Source organism: Battus philenor, unplaced genomic scaffold (genome assembly GCF_028537555.1).
Source record: "Battus philenor isolate CCGP_79_NKW_IND1 unplaced genomic scaffold, ilBatPhil1.0.hap1 SCAF_27, whole genome shotgun sequence".
Classification (NCBI taxonomy): domain Eukaryota; kingdom Metazoa; phylum Arthropoda; class Insecta; order Lepidoptera; family Papilionidae; genus Battus; species Battus philenor.
In genome coordinates, this window is record NW_027181690.1 from 5,493,766 (window position 1) to 5,510,424 (window position 16,659).

The following is a 16,659-nucleotide window of genomic DNA, read 5'->3' on the forward strand; positions in this document are numbered from 1 at the left end:
TAAATTTAAAAACTACTAAATCTACCAACCTACCAAACTTGAAAAATTAAAATATAATTGTTAATTTCTGTCAAATATAGTAAGTATTCGACAGCCATTTGAAATTATAATGAAATTATAAAAATACATGACATATGAAAAGAGAATTACATTAAAAACAACACATTAAATATAAAGACATCAAGACAAATGACTTTTATTAAATATTTACTCTAAAATAAAAATATTTTATTAACAATCATTAAATATATTTCATTGGCATTGGTTTCTTTAAAATCCCTTTCACCGGTGGTGCATTTGGATCATATTCCTTACGCGGCGGTGGTTCGGATGGTGGAGCAATAATTTCACGTGGAGGTGTCGATTTTGCACGCCAAAATGGTCGAGGCATAAAAGCGTTTGTAGAATCAATGACGTTTACTGCAAAGAATAATAAATTAAAGCGAAATTTTTATAATTATATCTACTATAAATATCATACGTAGAAATAAGTACTGGTAGATCCATTTTGTGAGACAAGAGGCCGTCTATATTTTTACTACCGAAACGTCATTTTGACTGCTAAAATTAAAAGTGCTTCGCTTTAAAGGTGACATCAACCTACTAAGTTGAGATTCTGCTATTTAGGGCGGAATGTTAGGGAAATTTTTTTTAGTCGGAATACTAAACACATCGAGTTAAAGCCATAGCTTAAGTCCACCCTTGAAGGCCCTTGCACGAAATCATTCCATGGAGTGTCCCTAAGCGATTTAAGAGCTCATCGGCTTTCCAATCTGGTAATAATGCATGCTATGTAACGACCCGAACTATTCCCAAGGGAAAAAATGAAACTGTGCCGTTTTATTTATTATTAGGACAATAAGATGAACCGTATTACTTGCTATGAGAATATTAGTATCGAAATTATTTATCACTGAAAACTACTGTTTGCCCGTTAACAGCTTCATTGAGATTGAGAGATGGCAGAGCTCTGTAGTCACTAAGTTTAGACCCCCATTGCAGTTTCAAAGATATAGTCTCCCTAGGAACCTCGGGTCAGGTATTGAGAATTCTACCAGATTGGAAGGCTACCAAAATCTTAAACTGCTTCCTGAGTAGAGTTGTAGAGAGTGGACCTCCGCTTGAGGTGTTATTCCGATTGGAGGTTACCGAAGAAAATCGAACTCGACGGATTATTTACTGTTATTTGCTTATTGTGAACTTGATTCTGCACAAAAAAAGTAAGTCAAAAATCTAGTTCTTAACGCGCTTAGGCATTACAGTCGTAACACATCGTGATATTTTCGATAAAAAATATCTTTTTTAGATTGAATTTACAATGAAATTACATTTCAACTTAATTTTTTAGATTAAACATTACATTTAGGAGCAGGTTTAGGTTGGTCTTCGATAGTTATTGCACTAAGAGTAGGCCCTTTCATCATGTTAAGTTCAAAGAATTCGTTGGCGCCTTTTTTCGAAACTTCTAACTTATGACGCTCATTCATTTGACGCAAGCGCACAGCCTTATCGAAGCTTTGTAAGAACGTTTTTGAAGTATTGTGTATGGCTACAGTGTCAAGGATTCCTGTAAAGAAATTATTTACATTAAGCACTTGCATTTGTTGAAACAAATACACACTTTCTTTTATTTATTGCTAGCGGCACATTGACAGTAAAAATATTAACTTTTAACTATTGAGGTGTAACACCAAGTTGACATTGATGTCTATGATTTATGTGTCTGTGAAATAATAGAAACAATATACTAACGTAAATTGACACATCTAGCAATCATGATTTCTTTATATCGATGTTTCTTCGTTATCGGATTTCCAGTAAAGTTTATGTCCACTAAATTGGTCAGAGTGCACAAATTATCTGCTACTTCCTAAATGTAAAATTAAAAATAAATTTAGTTTAGAATTCATTTACATTTATGCACACTCAGCACTATTACAAGTTTACCCCGAGATTACTATAGAAGATATAGATACTATTTCAGACTTTAAATTTCTTATATTTTACTGCGTTATAGAGGTGTGTTTGTCTATCGCATGTTTACTTTATACATTTCTTTAGGTAATGTAATTATTGCATCTATTTGTATGCCAAGACGTCAATTTCCAATCAAGTTTAAAAGTTGCCAAACATCATCACGTTCTCATTTAAAGGTGCAGTAGCTTGTGAAGCTTATTGAGCTAGTGAGAAATATCATTAAGATTAGAGATCGTGGGTAGGCGTCCGCCAAGGTGGATCGACTACATGGTCAAAGTCGCAGGATGCGAACAGCGCAATATGGGCCATAGTGGCCATCTTTGGTGAAGGCCTGTGCTTGGCAGTAGGCGTCTTTCGGTTGACATAATGATGATGATGAAGTAGCATCATATTGTAATGTAGAAAAAATATTACTTACTATTAGGTTGCTATTATATTTGCTAGTGTGGATCTAACACAGAGATGGTCTACTTTTTCAAAATGATTACGAAATGACAAATTTTACAGTGCCATGGATGCATGTTTTTTTAGATAGATTGAAGAGAGCACACTAAACATAGACAAGGTAACGATATGGTAAAATATTTTTCTTATCTGATCTCTTCTGATCAACCTTGGGCAAGGCAAGTTACCAATAGCAAATAAATCAAGGGTTTGAAATGTAAATAGCAAAAATTAGTTATTTATTTCCTTAACGACGTTTGTCCCTACGAATGAAATAAGTATGGCAAAATATACCTGCACTTCTTCCAATTTATTCTTCGTTGCGATCAAAACCTCTAATCGTCTCAAAGGCTTAACCCACACAATATCCGATAATTTGTTCTCCGATACATTTAAAATTCTTAATGTTGCCTGTAAATTATTTTACTATATTAACAGCAAAACCGCATTACCACGCCACGGGAAAGCGCGGCGAGGTGTACACGAAGCAAAAAGGGCATGAGTAATGCGTTACGAGCGTTAAAGGCGGACAGGCAAGTAGAAGCAGCCGATCTTCCCCTGCTTCCTTCAACAATGGAAACTATATAAAATCGCACAATTGTTAACCTAAGGGTCCTGACCGACCAGCGTCTTGTCATGCGACTCGCCTTCAAAAACACCGCCACAACATTAAACCGCATTAATAAACGTCGCCATAAATTGCCATATTTTGGAACTTTTTAAAATAATATTCCTGCGGATGCCTAAATAGTCATGTAATTTTGTTAAAACAAGTATTATGTACGAAACAGCCATGCTGGTAACTTTACAAAACAGTATTTAATTTTAGTTAGGATAGAAAACATCTCTACTCCTGAAGTTTCAACTTCTGAAACTTTAATCTTCTAGAGCTCAAGACCAAGGTATCACCTCTCAGCATCGTTCACTCTCAATTTTAAGTACTAATTCCAACAACTAAAAAAAGACGTTGTTATACATAAACTTCTTGAGTCCAGATTATTTTTTGACTCGACTTGCACGGGAGACCTGACCGGCGAGACCGGTTGATATGATGCCTATCTTAAGGTCCTCGCATTATCTGGAGACTCAAGCGCATGTATGTCTTGGTCTCAAGACGGCGCGGATGCTCGTTCATCCAAATGTCACCCAAATTTTTGACAGATGGATAAAAATTCAGAACTTCCCCGAAATCGCTTCAGAATCTAAGTACTTCGGTTTGGGGGAAAATAGCGAGAAAGTGAACTCTTGTGTGTAAAGGACCCCATTATAGAGAAATAAATATAGATATAGATAAATTTGCCAAGAGGAAGATGCAAACCAGACAACCGCTCTTGTGGGTAAAATTGCGTAAAAACCGTTCTTAGTTGGTCTCAACATGGCAAAGAAAATTTCTATCAAATTTGAAATATGTAAGCCTTATGGTTTCAGAGATATCGTGATGAATCAGTACATAAGTTGAAACTCTTATATAGGTAGATTGGTTACAGGTATAAAAGGTTTATAGTCGTGAATGAATAACAAATTTGTCGTCAACTATTATATAGTACATCCCATACTGAAATCAATGGTTTGAGGAATAATAAGTAACGTAAATCGTAATTGTTTACGGTGGCAAAAAAGACTTTTAGAGATATTTATTTTTAATATAGTAACGAGGATTACGTTTAAAACTTACTCCGATAGCAAGCATAGTCCGTGGATCGAAACACAACGCATCAGCGCCCTCTGCGTTCTGTTTTTCTATATGCAACTCTTCCAAAAACTTTAGTCCTGTCATATTCTCAACAACGCTGATGCAATTATTGCCCAGATATAACTTTTTCAACTTCGTCAATTTGTCTAGACCTTCGATTTTTGTTATTTTATTCCATTGCAGATGAAGATGCGTTAAATTATACATATCATCTAATTTCTCTATCTTGTGTATGTAGTTATTATGGTAATAGGCATAAATTACCTGGGTCGGATTTTTCGGTTTAGGCTGTCAAAAAAAGAAAGTGTATGAAAATATGTATTCGAATTTTATACAGTTGAATATACAAAGTATAATCAAAAAATATGGTGACTAATTGTATTGTGAACAAAGTATTAAATTTGCATCAAATTTAAATTAATCTCCTACAAAGTATTTCATGGAATCAGACGTTACCTTGCGGAAGTCCATCCTAAGTAAGAAAAGGACCAATATTTAGCCACTTCCTCGGATCACACAACCGCCACCGCCAAATTACTCACTAATGAGTTGTGTGATCCGCATTGTTTGCCTTTTTTGGTGGTGGTGCACTTTGTTGCACGACTACCACTGCATGTGCGGAAGTGACTAAATATTGGTCCTTTTCTGCCTACAAAGTACTCTCTATCGCTAGTGATGCAGTTATCACAACGTTGATCCCGCGATTGGAAGCACTTCAGAAATGCTTCTTTCGGAAAACTCTTCAGCTGCTCTGCGTAGCTATTTCAATGTCTTTTAACCTTGTTAACCTTCAGCACTGTTTTTAATTTTTGTGAAAACCCAAAAATTGTCGTTTCGGCCCATAGACTCTCATTGCAACGCATAGGCCTACTCCTAAGATATATATCCTCCTATAAGGGGATTAATCGCCACGCTTAGTAGAGCAGGTTGGCGATTGTAATGTCGTATTATGGTACCCAAAGGATGGTGCTGCCCATCCTATGAAAATTTATTTTGTGAGCAGTGACAATTTCATAAAAATGCACAAAGTGTGAATTATATAAGGTTGCATCCGGGGTATCTAACCCGCCACCTACGATTGGTCGTGTGCCGCTGGGCTACCACTGCTTGTAAAATCAGAAAATAAAGAAAATTGCATGGTGCTTAATCTAGTGAGTAAGGAGATTGTGGACAGACAGACAGTCTTTATTGCCAAAAACTTGCGAATTAGTAGCGATGTGTGGTATGGTGCATTGCGGTGATGGAGGAAGACATTGTTGGCCCATTTTCGGGGTCTCTTTCTCCGTATATTATCGCGCAAATGCTAGACCTTAACATTTGACTTTGACTGACGTCTCTTTATAGGGTGTGGAGAAGTACTCGTTTCCCATTGAGAACTCTCCATTTTTGTTTCAGAGTCATAGCCATTTACCTAACTTTCATCTCCATTTAAAATTTTGCCCGTGAATTGCGGATTAGCATCAACACGACCATATATCGGATGCCAAAAAATATCGCTGATTTTGTTTTTACTTAATTCGTTAGAGATAAAGTACTCTTGTATCATTATGAAGTGTTAACAAAATGTCATAGAATCTAAAAAAATATTTTTGGAACTAGAAAATTATATCGTAATTTTTAAATTAACTTAGTAACTAAAATAAAACTTACAATTATAGTGAGACATTTTTCAAACATAAATAAATGGGTCTGTTTTTCTATTTGCTTTTTGTTTCCAATCTTTTTCCTGCGGTCATTTAGCTTTCTTGCTTCCATTCGCAAAACTTCATCGTTTTGTTTTAATTCATTTAATTTACCGATCTTATCCATTACTATTACAATAAATCTATAAGGAATATAAGTATTGATGATTTGTTATGAATATGATTGATCAAACAAATTTAAAAATGGTGCCATAAATTATTGACTTGACTTGTCACATTTAAGTTTATCAATTCACAAATAATATTTCTGCTATGAATTTATAAGTTTTTACAATAACGTTATTATTTTTATAAGCAAAAAATGGTAATAGATGAAAATAATATTTTAAAGATTTCTTTTATATCAATTAAGAAATTTATATTAGTAATTGAAAAGGCGATTAATTTTTTTACTTAGTTGAATTATTTATGAAAAACATGAAATAAGAGAATTATTAAATTTATCCGCTACTTTAAGCAAAATCTTGTTAAAATGAGAATGTAAGAATAATCGTTTGGAAGTTTTAGTCCCAAACTACGCGGCTGGCCACACCACTCGTTTTAGATGCTTTGCACTTGTCAGTTTAGAACAGCTACTGTCATCATACACAGAAAAAAATATTGGCACACATAGTTGCCTATAAGTTAAGTTCGTGTTGCTTACGTACCATATTAAAAATTTAAGTAAGTAAATTTAAAACTAGCAACAGAAAAGATATTAGCATTGAGGCCTAGGTTCAGTTCAATTCTTTCGAAATATATTTTTTTAGAAATGGTATGGTCTTAGTTAAGAAGATTCGACCGAAAGGAATTGCAAATATATTATCTAAATAACCTTTTTGAATTGATATATGTAATTAAATACGAGATATTAACGTACCGGTTTTAGTAAAATACCGTATCTGAAGTTTTAATGTATTGATAAATTAATTTCAGCAAAATGGGGGAACGTTACAACATTCACAGTCAATTAGAGCATCTTCAAAGTAAATACATCGGCACAGGACACGCTGATACTACTAAATACGAATGGTTAACGAACCAGCATCGTGATTCGTGTTGTAGTTATATGGGTCATCCAGACTTATTAAGTTACTTCGCTATCGTGGAAAACGAATCTAAGGCGCGTGTTAAATTTAATCTCATGGAAAGAATGTTACAGCCTTGTGGGCCACCACCGGAGAAGCCTGAAGATTAATTAATTTAAGTCATAAGTTAGTTGTAAGTCATTTACATTAAAAAACATCATTCATTTGAACTAAATGCATTTTTGGTTATTTTTATTCTTGATTGTATTTTCTCGATTCTCATATCAGTGCAAATAACAAAGCAATCTTTGTAATTGTACCTCAATAGTAAAATATTTTATTTCATCATATTGTTTTAATTTAGTTTTAGCTGAATAATTATCGAAAATATCCTATCGTCCCTAAAGTATTCATAATTATAAAATAGAGTATTTCAAATTGTTTCATTATAAGAATGAGTAGGAATCATCTTATTTTTTGTGTAAGGAAGAATTGTAGTGGCTCAAACAACTTTCAGAGTATTTTTTGTAATATCTACATTTATGTGGCAGGTTGAGATTCTAACTTTATTTTTACTTATTTTTACATTGTACCGTGGGCCTTAAAAGATTTAATGTTTTCTATTAAATTGAGAAAATAAAAATACTCAATAAATCCATAATATTTTCATCAAAACAAGTTTTGATATTTTACCTTCAAAAAAAAAATGAAATATGTTGTGTTAGATTAAAATTACTTAGATATGTTAAACAAAATGTATTAAATTATCTCCTGATTCTCCTACATTATCACGATGTCAGCCAATAGATGTCCACTGCGAGGCATAGGTTTCTGTAATTATCTCATTTTGTGATAGTGACACTCATTGCTGTCAACCTTTAAAGGCAAGGCTGAGAGTTCAAAATCAACAGCAACTCCTTGAATATAAGTTTTATATCATATATCCCCATTGGGGGTCATATAGGTGATATTGCCCTCAATGAAACCAAGTAGGTACTACATTTCTTCAAGGAGTTAGCAGATACAAAGGCAAATATAATGAAAAACCTCTTTTCTTAATCAAACATGTGGTTTTCATTAATGTTAATCACACTATAACATTTAAATAAACAAAAACTATTAAATATTGATTTGATTAATACAATTGTAATATACAATTAATTAATGATTATGACACTCGGTCACAGCCACAAGAAGTATTAATGTAGATTAGTTGGAAAGAAGGAATTAACTTTTATTCTGTTACTATAAATATATAACAATTATTGTGTCAGTTGATAGATGCTAACTGAAATAAATTTAAACATATATTGGCTTCACCCAAAGATTGCCACAATTACCAGTCTTGCATTGCCCGGATTAATTTCTTGCGACCCTGACTATACTGTTAGTTCACCTAATGGGGAGCCCACGAAAACCTTACAGCCCTGGCTGCACAAGCAAAGCGTCCTACTTGATTACTTCAAACAAGCAATTCTTCAAGCTATCTCAGTGATCTCACTTCTACAGATTTCCATATATCTGATTAGATCATGCAGATAAAAAACAGATAAATAGGCATAATTAAATTGATTGTAAAACAGGTAATTAAAATTTTTGTGAATGGTGCAGAATCTATAAATAGTTAGGAACCTTCTAGTTCAAAGGTTCCTGCTTAAATCTATCAGTGTTATATGTATTTTTAGTTCTGGAGAATTAAATGTAATTGTTAATTGTGTACTCTTGACAGCATAGATATGAACATACACATTTATATCAACTTGTGTACATTTGAGCAGAAGCAGATTTTACTTGATTCGTCTTTAATTAAGACCAGTATCCATTATTGTACTAATCGCTTTATACTGGATCAGACTATCTAGCAATGTTTTCCTGTCGCTTGAATCATCCTCATCATGTCAGGAGATTGCAAGCCATAAGCTTAACAGCTTGGGTAATGCAATTCTTGCTAGGCGCCATTTCAGCCTATTGAGTGCCTCCCCAGATCGAGCTGGACATGGTGCTGTTCCATGTTATGAGATTCGGAGGATTCTCCAAGTAGCTTTACAGATTTAAGCTCAAGAAGTCCTACCTTGGGGTTGTTGTGAATGGAATGCCAGTCTGGGCTAGCAGAGAGAACAGAGGACAACATGTCCCATAATGTGGAGCATTGCCATATCTTTCTGGATTTCTGTAAAAAGAATATAAGAATAAAAATAAATAACAACTTAAAGAGATGAACAAAAATAATCAACTCATGTTAAAATTTTTAAGTCTTGGCAAATTAATCTGTGATATCGCCAGTAACAAACAGAATTAGAAGTAACAAAAAGAAAATAAGATAAATGTTAAAACTAAAGAAATAAGAGTGATTAAATCTAAAGGTAGAGAGATATAAAAGGATGAAAAGCAATGAAAGATAATGTTAAGAAAGAAGAACAAATGAAATGATAAAATATGAGAAATTAACTATTATTCTAAAAAAATCTCAGCTCACACACGGTAAGGAAGTACGAAAGGTCCCCAAAAACTGAGCCAAAAAAAAGGCATATGCCAACTCCAAAGATTGCTAGAATGACGAGTCTTGCGCTGCTCATATCCAATGACTTCCCACAATCTTGACTATGTCATTGGTTTATATAATGGGACGTCGCGTCTAGTTGTTTATGGTCTGCAATCGAGAACCTTTTACCATTTGAATATTTGCGATGAAAAAGTAGAATTTGAATTAAAAGGATACCATAATAACAAGTACCAATAACAGTACAATTAATATTTCTGATGGCATTGAAAAATTTAAGAAGCATGCTATTCATAAATCTAATTAAACTTAAAACACATTAAAATGAGTATCTTACCTTTATTTGTTAATATACTCATTTTACTTTTTAAGCTTAAAGCTTTATCTTAACGCATGCAATGGCACCACTTGCTTATGAGATTATAAATAATCGACTTTTAATGCACTTCATGTAATGTATCTTAGGTACAACCTCATGAGATTCCTAGCATCTATGTCATAACATTAATTACGTATTTTAGTTTAGAAACGTTACATGTAACTGTACATCTAAAAAAACAGATTTACTACTTAGCCCAAAAGTAGACCATGTGTGAATACTTAGTATCTCTTGTACTAATTGCCTGTGCCTTGTTATTAACAAAAATGTTTACAAAACAAACCTTAATGAAGCATACAACTAATAATTTTATAAGCTTAACCATGCACTTAATATTCCTATGGTTATTATAACAGGATACCACTTAGATGCATTTTATGTGTTGAAGTTGATGTAAAAAAAGATTAATAATTCTGATAAAAGATTTTTCCATTAGACATCATATGCCATGTACAAGTATTTGCACTATGTAAAAATGTGATTTACCATCACAATCCTTAAAGTGATCTTCCTGATGCATTTATAAAGGTAATAAGAGATCTATACAGCTGTAAATTTAATACATTTTGCTTCAAATGTATTATATTTTATCATTTTGATGTGAATAATAAGTCACCAAACTTGACTAGAAAAGTGATATAACTTTTTCTATCATTTTTTTTTAATGTTTCTAGATTAGTATTTAATGGGAAAGGAAATATTCAGAAAAATAAAAAATTATCTCATCCAACATTTAATATTGTTTTCCATTCCTCTAATTTAGCATCAAGTGCCTTTTCCCTCTCTTTAGCTTCTTCCTGTAACTTCTTCTGTAATTTTACATTTTTAACAACATTCCTAACAAGAACTCGCTGAATGTTTGGAATTAGTTTCTTGCACTCTTTTTCAAGAACATCCATAGCATTTATGACACACTCTATATCCATTGATCCTACTTGGATGTAATCAGAAATCTGTTTTAACTCTGACAGCATGGACATTGTAATGACTCCATGATTTACATTTTCTGTAACTGGGCTTGTTATTGCTAATTGTTCCTCTTCTTCTGTAGGATCCACAAACATTTTGTCTCCAATAATTGCAATGGCACTTGCGGTGATAATGTCATACATAGGAACTGCAGCATCAGCCAGTGCTAACCCTGCAGCATTGATAGCAGCGGCGAGACAGGCTCCATCATTCTCAATGATGTATACAAAGACATCAATCTTAAACAAAATTGAGACATAATAAATTAACAATTACACTGGTAAAAGATCAAATATTAATATAATTTAAAGACCTTGTAAACTTTCATGCATTAGAGTCAAATAGGAGAAGTCAAAATTAAAAAAATATATATTACATATATTTGGTTTTTGTAAAGACTTTTTTATGGAAATAGTTGCTGATGTGAGTATATTCTCTAACTTGTATTTGCTGCATATCTTTCTCATCAGTATTTTTATTAAAATTTATTAATGTCATAAATATTTTGTTAACTGTAATGTAATAGTAAAAATATACAGGCTAATGTTTAGGTGTTGTTTATGCTGTAGTGAAATGATTTTATAATAAAAACTTTAATAGTTTTTTTTATTGCAAAATGGTTTATAATGAAAAAAAATTACCTGGTAATTTGGAAATAAATGTCTGCATACAGTAGGTTCCAAAGCTTGTCTCAAAGCTACAGACAACGACTTATCCTCCGCGTCGGGCGCAGGCGGGCGACGCTGAGATGGGCAAGAAAATGGCGCGAATTTAACTTCACAAAATATTTGCCCAAGTTGACTAAAAATTGACATAAATATAAAAAAATAATGAACGATATGTATATATGTTAACATTTATTGTTTTATTTAGTTACCTGAATTCATTTTGATGTGGAATTTCTCTTGGATCGAACACTGAACAGACAACTTTAGTATTATTTAGTTCTACATAAGCCGAACCTTTCGCTTGTGAAACCATGTCAGTCGTAGCAACTAAAGAAAAAGAAAATGAATTTAATATTATTTTTCATTTATCATTTACTTACTTATGCGAGAGTAAATACATACAAAACATACACATGCTTCGTGCCTCGTCCAAAGCGCGCCCATCTTTTCGCAAACCTTTTTTACCAATTAATTCTCTATAAACTTCATCGTAAGACTTCAAAAAGTCTTTTGTAAATCTCTTGTAAGGCACACTATCCTCGGGACCATTAAATCTTCGGTAATCAAGAGGCATTTTAAATAATATTTGGGGTCACAAAATAAGTTACAATAATGACAGGGACAGTTGACAGTTATAAACTTGTCAATTTAGAAATGCCACAAAATCTTAGAGCAAGGTTGCCTCTGAAACATGTTTTTTTTTTAAATAATAGATTTATAATGAATAAAATATTTCTATTTTTTTTTTCATAGATAAAAATCGATTTAGTTCGTTTTAACAGAATTGTGGGAATCAATCATATTTTAGATTCTGATGAAGTCCATAAAAACGATGCCTGCATTTACACTAATTTTATAACTAAATGTTCCTTAAAATAAGGAATAAATATCTGTTTCGGCCTATATTTACTTCGCATGGAGGTTGAACAGCAAAAGTTAGATTAAAAGCAAATCGGTGTAGTATTATTTTTTTTTTAAGTTATTATAAAGAAATGTAGGAGAGACGAAGTTTTCTATCCTTATTGAAATTAAGCACTTTTGTGAAGTAGAAAACATGACTGCTCCATAAAGAACGCTACTACGAAATGCTTGTATTATATAGTTTATGAAGATGTAGTAGCTGCTAGCCCAGGGGGATTTTACAGCTTCACCGTAATTGAGTTCGCGGAACTGAAGGATCACTTTTCACAGACCGCTTCATTACCGGGACGAATCCGAAAAAAAAGCGGTCAGCGAGAAGGTTGTAGTTGATCTTCTTGATGCATCACACGCGTGTTTGTGTGATATGTGTCGTGGATGGAGTGGCTGTTGTAGAGGTAAGACCTGCGTTTGCAGAGTCCTAAGTAACTGTGGAGAATGTGATGTGGGGCTTGGGATTCGGTAAACTTGAGTTGGAGTCGCTCAGGACATCCACATGATGTCTTCCCGGTCTTGGAGGAGATGCGGGGGAAAAGTTGCATTGGCTATGAGGGGATTAAGCCACCCCGCGCCTGTGTTGAAACGGGTGACGTGGTTTTAAAGAATCTGAAACGGGCAGAATGTGGACATCGGGTCATGGGCGAGGACTACAATAGGAGAACAGGGGTCTTATCCAAGTTTTGTAGAAAAAGACTTTACGGCGGACTTTGATAGAGGAGCATATGAGAGGATAAATCCTATTGAGGACGTGGTAGGCTTTATTTCTAATAATGCGAATATGTTCGTGGAATAGTAGTTTGGATATCTAATGGATTTAGGTGTTATTTTGCGGAAGTCCATCCTAAGTAAGAAAAGGACTAATATATAGCTACTACCGTCAATGCAGCAGTAGTCGTGCAATAAAGTGCACCGCGCACCAGCCCCCTGATAAATGCGGCAAACAATGCGAATTACACAACGACAACCGTTAAATCACTGTACAACACGTGTTGGGTGATTTAACGGTGGTAGTAGTTTCGAGTCGAAGGTGACTTCATAGTATTTGACCGAGTCCTTCCAATGAATAGAATGTTTTACGAGGGATAGAGTGACTCAATCTAACAGTGACAGCGTTCGTATGCGAGCATGAGTTAAGGATCGGGCTCTGAAGTGACTTTTTGAAATGAAGAGTGCGGTGTTGTTCATGAAGAGTGCACGGTTGACGTTTGGGGTCCTTGGTGATTTCGCTGATTAAAAGCGAGAATAGAAGGGGAGAAAGGCAGGAGCTCTTAGATGGGTCGAGTAATGGAGAGTACGTTTTTTGCTTGGTATTGGAAAGTGCGGTTCGTCAAGAATGCTCGTACGTTCTTGAGATATCGAACAGGATAGCGCACTTGTCTGAAGTTCTGAGAGAGGCGTAACCTAAGAAAACAAATTCAGTGAATCTATATGCATGGTGCGCCCATAATTGAAGATTGCGGAACCCGAACTATTCGTCTGGGAGAAGTAATGTTTTAAGCGCCTCTTCTTACAGTCGTGCGGCATATACAAGTAAGTGGCTCGTTGTGACGACTTTTGTCAACGTGGTTTATTTTAGTCGTTACTAATGTGTTGTCAGCAGAACGATTATTCGCGCTTCGCATAAAAAGGGATGTTGGTCGGGACTCGCGGTTAAACATTTGGGTGATGTGGTTGTATATATCTTCAATTAGCAGCTGCAGTTTGCTTTGACAACTGACACTAGATGTATAGTAATGTCATCAAATGTCACGTTTCTGTCATTTTTACAACTGATGAAAAATGTATATATTTAGCGAATATAAATGAACTTTTGTGTTTAAATAAAATCTTTTGAAGTAATGTGTTGAAGACTGTTAAGAGTAATATAATTACTTAAATAAAAATCAAGCATAACATATACAGTAAGTACGATTCTGTTGCATTATTGATAGTTGGCATTGGCATTCATCAGTTTACCGGTGACGTTGGTGAATGCTGTGGTCACGGATATTCACCATCGTCTGTATGGAATAATTTTTCTTTTAAATAAGTTATATATTTTAGTTTAACCTCTATTTGACTAAAATGTGTTTTTGAAAATTATCGACCTATAAATGAAAGTTTGTTTCCCTTTTAAGTTTATTAAACGTGGTTTATTTATAATTTATTAATTGATTAAAATTTATTTAATGGTTAAATAGATGAATTGTTGCTTTCCAGTTAAAAAATGTTGAAGCTACGGACTGTTTGTTTGGTGGTTGCGACCTCGGTAGTGACATGGGCCATGTCTTATGCTGAAGGTCAGGTGCCATCACTTTCATCATCCCCCATTCCAACAGCAGAGGTAAGTTGATTGATCCACTAATAAATGTCCCCATATTTAAACCAGCAATTCTTTACTTTGTACTAATGAATTAAGGTCTTGTGTGCCTTATTTTATATTTATATACATTAACTAAAGCCCTTGATCTCCTTGGTGGGTCATGACCTACACTATTTTCCTGGATTGAATGGTGTTCCAGATTGGAGTGATCAAGCATAAGGCCCCTAAGTGACAATGTCAACTTACAATAATGCTCAATATTTCTTTAACATATTCTTTTTTTGAAGGTTGTCAATAGGTTTAAACAGATTAGTTGAATTGGTTCATATAGATGAAATGTAAACTTTTAAGTTTAATGTATGAATAGTTAGCATGTAGTAAGCAGGGAACATGCAATTTGTTACTGAAATCCATGTAAATTTCTTATAAGCTTGTATAGAACCAGTGGTAAACTATAACATACTTCAAATCAAATTTTATTGTGTCCATTTATCATATTGCTTGCTTCATTATAGATGCCTATTGTATTGCAACTCTTTGGAAAATTTAAACAATGTCAAATTGGTCACTGTATTTATCATTGAACATGTAATATTTGTACATATGTATTTTATAATAATTCAAAAGTAACAATGGATGGTCTCTGGAGACTTAAGGTTCTTGAGGTCATTAACCCCACATGCTGATAGATGACCTTCTTAAGGTCATCGGAAGACACTGGTTGCAGGCCTTTTTTCAATTGCAAATCTATGAGTGATACTTATGTACAGCTGTGGTTGTACTAAAGTTGAAATAATTTTGTCCTCTTCCTTACCATTTTTTATCAAAACTGGGGTATATGCAATTTTCCTTAAAGTTATTTCTTGGCAAGGAAATTATGATGGCAGTTTTATTGAGTTAATAGCAGATAAATTTACAAAAAGATCTATTTTCTGCACACACATCAACACATGTCAAGCATAACAGTTTGACCACCCATCTCTTTTGCCCATTAGCAAAATGCTTTTTACCTATCTAAAACCAGGTTATTGGTCTAAAAAAATGTTTTTGTTTATATTAAAACTAGAATTATGTACAACAAATTGTATACAAGCAGTTATTGATACAATCTTTTATCTTATATGTTTTATATGATTACACCACTTATTAACCTCTTCAAATATGTCATAAATCAGTTGAGTGTGGTTAGTGAATTTAATAAAAGCCATTTGATTTTATTTTAACAAAATTAAATTGTTAACTTTTTGTTTACCCTTTCTATAATTTTTTTATAGAAATACAACAACCAATTAATAAAAAAAAATGCTATTAACCATTTGCACTTGAGCTATAAAATTTACCATCAAACTTATGGGCTGTTATAAACAGAGACAAAGAAAATAATTTTCAGTTTTTAAAATTTTTTAACATTACAACAAGAACAACACATTTAATTTTACAGTTCTTGTTTTTCTCAAAGATCATATACACTTGTTTTATAAACAATTAAAATAATAATAACATACAAATGACTTTACTGTTGATGCATTTAATATTATCTTATGTGTGAATATGTTCTTTATACTTAAATCACTTCCTAGTTGCCGGTAAAAAAAAAACTTGGAGTGCCCTTTGCACTCAAAGTTCTTTTTTTAATAGAATATGATAAATACATAGTAAAATATTATTTACGTTGGATTTTGGAGTATTGAATTGTTTTAGTAGCATAGTTTAATAATATTAATGCAAAAGCAAAAGGCATTTTGCCAAAAAGTTTAATTAAAATTTAAGGTTATTGTAATTTCTTGGTGATAACAGTATGCTTGTTTATTAATACAATGCAATTACAGGAGATGATACAGCTTATTTTTGTGACTAATTAATTGGGCATGTCTGTTAATTATTAGTCTACATACTAATTATTGAAACTTGAGCCTCTAATTAATATTGATTTATCTTATCAAAAAATTATTGTGAATGTAACTTACTAATGTTGAATTGAAGATAAGATGCTTTGCCCTTGTTCCAATTGTTTTATTGTAGCGGAATGAGAATTTTTTTCTAGTTTTAGGAGCGTAGAATGTAAGTAAATCATAGCAAATGACTTAAAAGAAAAATGT

At 33.3% G+C, this 16,659-nt stretch overlaps 3 protein-coding genes across 5 annotated transcripts in view; 2 read left to right on the plus strand and 1 right to left on the minus strand.

Moving 5' to 3' along the window:
* Nucleotides 1–241: 241 nt before the first annotated feature.
* Nucleotides 242–11,970, minus strand: LOC137925394 (uncharacterized). Its single transcript, XM_068768826.1, has 10 exons — nucleotides 11,752–11,970; nucleotides 11,550–11,667; nucleotides 11,314–11,473; nucleotides 10,435–10,911; nucleotides 7,116–7,130; nucleotides 4,097–4,201; nucleotides 2,716–2,832; nucleotides 1,753–1,870; nucleotides 1,361–1,567; nucleotides 242–420 (listed from the first exon to the last, which is right to left on the minus strand). Exons 1-10 carry the CDS (start codon nucleotides 11,912–11,914, stop codon nucleotides 242–244), a joined length of 1,659 nt encoding a protein of 552 aa, XP_068624927.1. The 5' UTR covers nucleotides 11,915–11,970.
* Nucleotides 6,695–7,168, plus strand: Sf3b5 (splicing factor 3b subunit 5). The gene has a single exon (XM_068768827.1). The coding sequence runs from the start codon at nucleotides 6,737–6,739 to the stop codon at nucleotides 6,992–6,994; it is 258 nt and encodes an 85-aa protein (XP_068624928.1). The 5' UTR covers nucleotides 6,695–6,736; the 3' UTR covers nucleotides 6,995–7,168.
* Nucleotides 11,971–13,769: 1,799 nt separating the features above from the next.
* The window catches only part of LOC137925462 (putative divalent cation/proton antiporter TMEM165), a 47,302-nt gene continuing 44,412 nt past the window's right edge, over nucleotides 13,770–16,659 (plus strand). Inside the window, exons 1-2 of one of the 3 annotated variants that reach the window (XM_068768908.1) lie at nucleotides 13,770–13,788; nucleotides 14,458–14,581. In XM_068768908.1, coding sequence (XP_068625009.1) covers nucleotides 14,465–14,581 — 117 coding nt within the window. In that variant the 5' untranslated portion in view covers nucleotides 13,770–13,788; nucleotides 14,458–14,464. Of the gene's footprint in view, nucleotides 13,789–14,010; nucleotides 14,160–14,215; nucleotides 14,261–14,457; nucleotides 14,582–16,659 lie in introns of those variants that run through there. The other 2 variants (XM_068768906.1, XM_068768907.1) reach the window with 2 other exon arrangements.

Coding starts and splice junctions, on each gene's coding strand:
- LOC137925394 (XM_068768826.1), bottom strand. CDS start 11,914: ATGCCTCTTGATTACCGAAGATTTAATGGTCCCGAGGATAGTGTGCCT. Junction 11,668..11,751: donor GGACGAGGCACGAAGCATGT/GTATGTTTTGTA, acceptor CTTTTTCTTTAG/TTGCTACGACTGACATGGTT. Junction 1,568..1,752: donor TGCTAGATGTGTCAATTTAC/GTTAGTATATTG, acceptor ATTTCTTTACAG/GAATCCTTGACACTGTAGCC.
- Sf3b5 (XM_068768827.1), top strand. CDS start 6,737: ATGGGGGAACGTTACAACATTCACAGTCAATTAGAGCATCTTCAAAGT.